Source organism: Otolemur garnettii, unplaced genomic scaffold (assembly GCF_000181295.1).
Source record: "Otolemur garnettii isolate 467f Iridium unplaced genomic scaffold, OtoGar3 scaffold00134, whole genome shotgun sequence".
NCBI lineage: Eukaryota > Metazoa > Chordata > Mammalia > Primates > Galagidae > Otolemur > Otolemur garnettii.
Window position 1 is genome coordinate 1,039,536 of NW_003852529.1, and position 5,017 is coordinate 1,044,552.

Sequence of the window (5,017 nt, forward strand, 5' to 3'; positions counted from 1 at the left end):
CTACTTTTTTGCTTTACAAAATCAAACTCTCCTAGACAAGAACGACGGGGCCGCTGAGCAGTGGAGAGGACTTCTCCCAAACTCTGCTGCAAAGGAGGGTCTCCTCCCCCCGACTCCCCTCCCCCGATCTGAACGGCCTGGGCGGGGTCACCAGGGGAGGTACCAACAGTTGCCTCCTGCCAGCCCGGGCCTGGGAGGGGAGTAGGGGCAGGGGCTGGAGGCGGGGTGTGAGTGGGTGTGTGCGGGGGGCGGAGGCTTGATGCAATCCTGATAAGAAATGCTCGGGTGTCACCCTCACCTACTGGCGGGTTCACGAAGACGCTATATATAGCTGCCGGCCCGGAGCCACCGAGCCGTCGGAGTAGGAGCGCTGTGCGCCCGGGCGCTGGGCGTGCACTGCTGGCTCCAGCGCCGCAGCCACACAACCCGGCACACACAGCTCCGTAGCGCATCCCAGTCGCCGCCCAGCCTCCAGCACCCCTGCCTCCGCAGCCGCTCGGAGCCCCACGGAGGTGCAATGCCCAGCGGGCTGAGAGGGCGTGTGGTAGCCGGCGCCCTGGCCCTGGCCAGCTTCTGGCTGGCCGTGGCCGGGCGCCCGCTGGCCTTCTCGGATGCCGGCCCTCACGTGCACTACGGCTGGGGTGAGCCCATCCGCCTGCGACACCTGTACACCGCCGGCCCCCACGGCCTCTCCAGCTGCTTCCTGCGCGTACGCACCGACGGTGCGGTAGACTGCGCGCGGGGCCAGAGCGCACACAGTGAGTGCCAGCCGCGTCCCCCGACCCACACCCCACACCTGCGCCCTCCTTCCTTTGCTCTCCCTCGGCGCCCACGGACCCCTCTACTCCCAGAAACCCCAGGTTTTGTCACCTTGGAGTTACAATCCCTGTCTTGGCCCCCAGACAGCACGGGAAGCCAGGGAGGGGCACAAGCGCGTGGACCGACCGCACCCACGTGTTGCGGGCCCTGCAGGCCTCGGCTGCAGCTTATCGCTTCCCTTGCGCCCAGGTTTGCTGGAAATCAGGGCCGTCGCTCTCCGGACCGTGGCCATCAAAGGCGTGCACAGCGCGCGGTACCTCTGCATGGGCGCCGACGGCAGGATGCAGGGGCTGGTGAGTGACCCCACGGGACGGAATGCTTCGGGGCGCGGGACCTAAGCTTGTCCCAGGGCGGGGGCTTAGGGGAGAAGGGCGCCCCCCGCCCTGCTTTGGCCCGGAACTTATAGGGGCCGATTGCTAGGACCGATTAAGGCAAGGTCCGACTAATTTCCACCGAAATGTATGGTCCCAGTTAGTTGCTGGGGAATGGGCGGCAGCTGCCTTTACATTTCCATTTGAGCCAACCACCGGCCCAGCCGGGGCGGGGGCGCGAAAACCCATTATTTGACTCCCTTTGATATTAAACAGGAAAACCCACCTCGGGCCTTTTCAGCTGGGCCTGCGCGTGTGTGGTCCTCGCCTCCTTTCCCTCCAAGTATAAGGGGAAAAAAAGTATATCCGTAACTTATATCTTCTCTTTAAAAAAGCCAATAAGCAACTAAATAAGAAAAGAGAACAGTGGATTTAGGATTGGCGAGATTTTATAAAAAATAATTTTTATCTCCCAGGAAAATGGTGTGGATTAAGATGGAGCTGCCCTGGGGTTATTTTCCAGGGGCGTGCTTGTCCTCCGGTTGGGCTCACCTGCCCTGTAAAAGCTTTTGTTGGGGAGGGGGTAGGCTGGAGGGCGGGCAGAGAAGGCCCAGGTAACAGAGAAGTCTCGGGGCCGGAAGCGCCGGGGCTCTGGTCGCTGGGAACAAAGGCGTTCAAAGGACCAGCCCTCGCCCCTCCCGCGCCCTGTGCGCAGAGGAGGCTGTGTGAGGTCCCCGCAGGGCCTCCCACGCCGCCGGGAATCCAATGCGGGAGTAGGGGCCTTCGCGGTGCCCCCGCCCCAGAGAAGATGCAGAGGCGGGGCCTACCCCTCACCCCCCGCCCAACCAGCCCCTTTGTGAATCTCGGGACAAAGCACTTTGGAGTCTCAAAATTGTTTTGTGCCCCTGACGTCCGTTCCGTTTACTCAGAATACCGCTTTCAAGTTTGGTGGCTGAGCCCTGTCTGAAGGGATGGCAAAGACAGGAGGTGGTCAGCATCGCTGAAAGCGGACACCCAAAGCCGCTTCCAGGCCCACCCTTGAAACTTTAGTTATTTTGATACTTATTTATAACTGGGGGGGGGGCACTGGCATGGAGTCCAAGGGCCATTCTACTCTAATCCAAACTGGGGTAAGGGGTGTCACCTAAAATCTTTTGTGCTCTAGGCCCTCTGCGCAGGGCCTAACACAAATGGAAGATATTTTCTGTTCTCTCTCTTCTTTTTTTAATCAAAATTCCACATTGTTCGACTCACTGGAAATCGTTTCATTTCCTGTTTGGAGAATGGGTAATACTAATTTCTCCCAAAGAACAGGCAGAGTAAAGAGTAGTCTCCCAGGCCTTTGGGTTTTCCTCCCTTGTTTATCAATATTTGGGAGTTCCGGAGAAGTCTCCTTTGCCGCCTGGCTGCAGCCCAGCAGGAGCTGTGGGCCCTGCAATTACCCTTATCAGGCTTATCAGCGCTTGGCTCACCCACCTGCAGTTCAGTGACCTCTGCAGAGTTTTGTAAAGCAGACTGCAGTGCCTTTCCTGCGGCTGACCGGCCGGCCCTTGCCTTAGCCTGTCCTCTGTCCCCAAGGGGTAAATGACACCAGCCTGGGACAGCGTTTGCCCACTGGCACCACTCAACCCCGTGGACTAGGAATGTTCTGGGACCGCACACACTTCCGGCCACCTGCTGGGTGCAGGCCCAGGCCTGGCAGGGGGGAGGGGCTGCCGCCTGGGAGGCTCTGGGTGAGGGAATGAAAAGCCAGAGGGGGCTGATGTTTCCTACAGCTGCATCTGACAAAAAGCCTTGGAATTAGAAAGGCTCCCAGGGACTTCTGGCTGGATGGGGAATGCCTAGTGGATTACATGTAATCTTAATAAAAAAAGACTGATCCTAAAATGAGGATGTGGTTTATCAGCGTTTCTCAAAGTCTGATGTCGGTGGAATACCAGGAACGTTTTTTTAGTGGGGGTAGCTGTAAGTTTAATGTAAAGGGTGAGAAATATACATGCCGATGATTTTATGGATATTATTTTCAGGACAAGACTCAGTTTAAAAAGTGAGGTGATTTCGTGGAAAATATTAAGGATCTGGCTCAGCACCTGTGGCTCAAGTGGCTAAGGCGCCAGCCACATACACTTAAGGTGGCGGGTTCGAATCCAGCCCAGGTCCGCCAAACAACAATGACGGCTGCAACCAAAAAATGGCCAGGCGTTGTGGCGGGCGCCTATAGTCCCATCTACTTGGGAGGCTGAGGCAGGAGACTTGCTTGAGCCCAGGAGTTGGAGGTTGCTGTGAGCAGGATGACATGGCACTCTACCCAGGGGGACAGCTTGAGGCTCTGTCTCAAAAAAAAAAAAAAAAAAGAAAATATTAAGGATCTATATGAAGTATATACCTGAAGTATGCGTGTACATGCATACAGGTTACAAAGTATAAAGGTATGTAAATATCTGTAATGTATAATATAACATGCATTATATGTGCTTATATCAATGTACAATACTTACATGTAACGTGTATATAAAAGCATACGTGATGTACTCATTAGACTGCCAGGGACACCCGTGCTTTTCCTCCACTGCCGGGGGTGTCAGACCTGGGGCTCCCTGCCTGCTCATGCTGATAGGCTGCCTGTTTTCTTGCAGCCTCAGTACTCGGAGGAAGACTGTGCCTTTGAGGAGGAGATCCGGCCAGACGGCTACAACGTCTACTGGTCTGAGAAGCACCGCCTGCCGGTGTCTCTGAGCAGTGCCCGGCAGAGGCAGCTGTACAAGGGCAGGGGCTTTCTGCCGCTCTCTCACTTCCTGCCCATGCTGCCTGTGACCCCAGCCGAGCCCGGGGACCTCAGAGACCACCTGGAATCCGACATGTTCTCTTTGCCCCTGGAAACTGACAGCATGGATCCATTTGGGATCGCCACCAGACTGGGCGTGGTGAAGAGTCCCAGCTTTCAGAAATGACAAGGTTCTGGCTGTGCCTCAAGGGCAATCCTGAGTCTGTGTTCTGTTTAGCGTTAGGAAGAAGCATTAGAAGTCGTACCTATGCAGAATTTTATATTGGCTGTGCCAGTTTCTAGTGGATAGACTTGTATGATCATAAAATTGTAAGCCCTCTGCCCACCCAGCTGCTACCCGAGCCCCCATCCCACTCCTTGGAGATTGCTGGACAAGCCGCTCTGTTAACCTGGTTCTGCTTGAATACCTCCACCAATGGGGAACTTACTCCCTTTGGAAAAATTCTTATATCAAGCTGAAATTCTGTATAATTTTTTCTCATCATTTCCAGCAGGGGCAACCAGGAGACAAGCAGGCCTTTTAAACTCATACAGGTGATCAGCTGTGAGACATGAGGTAAATGTGAGCCCGCGTGAGAATGGATCAGATCTCAACTCCAAGGACAGTGTACCCTCCCCAGAGCTGCCTTCCAGCTGCAGGGAATCTTGACAAGTCCCACTGAGGCTGATTCTAGGATGGATAATTTTTCTTTCTCTTCCTGATAGCCAGGGCCAGTTGTCCTAAGGTTTATGGCTGAGCTATCTCACCTCTACCCTCAGCTCAGAGGGACAAGTAGTGGATTCCAGCAGCTCATACTGGCCCCAGTCATTCTGGGGGGTGTCCAGGGAATCAGATCTACCCAGGCCATGTGGATATAGAGGGCCCTTTGACATGAAAGCCCGAGGCCTACACCCCTTCCTCATCTCCTGTACCTCCCCTTAGTTAGGGCTGTGGGTACTGACTTGAGAACAGGCTGCTGTCCTCCTGGGTCACTTGCCTCCATTTCCCTGGCTGGCCTAACCCTCTGCCCCTCCTCACTTGCCATCTTGTGCACTGAGGCTTCCCAGCCTCCCGCCCTATGTCAGCCTGTATGTATGATTGAAAAAGCAAAAGAGGAAAGAT

General features: G+C 55.4%; 1 protein-coding gene across 1 annotated transcript; it reads left to right on the forward strand.

Annotated features, from left to right (window-relative positions):
• The first annotated feature begins 517 nt into the window (after positions 1-517).
• Positions 518-4,081, forward strand: FGF19 (fibroblast growth factor 19). Its single transcript, XM_003798381.1, has 3 exons — positions 518-758; positions 1,009-1,112; positions 3,767-4,081. Exons 1-3 carry the CDS (start codon positions 518-520, stop codon positions 4,079-4,081), a joined length of 660 nt encoding a protein of 219 aa, XP_003798429.1.
• The last annotated feature ends 936 nt before the right edge of the window (positions 4,082-5,017 follow it).

Bases quoted from the DNA above. Each gene is read 5' to 3' on its own strand.
- FGF19 (XM_003798381.1), top strand. From the start codon at position 518: ATGCCCAGCGGGCTGAGAGGGCGTGTGGTAGCCGGCGCCCTGGCCCTG. The intron at 759-1,008 runs GTGAGTGCCAGC...CCTTGCGCCCAG, and splicing joins GCGGGGCCAGAGCGCACACA to GTTTGCTGGAAATCAGGGCC. The intron at 1,113-3,766 runs GTGAGTGACCCC...GTTTTCTTGCAG, and splicing joins ACGGCAGGATGCAGGGGCTG to CCTCAGTACTCGGAGGAAGA.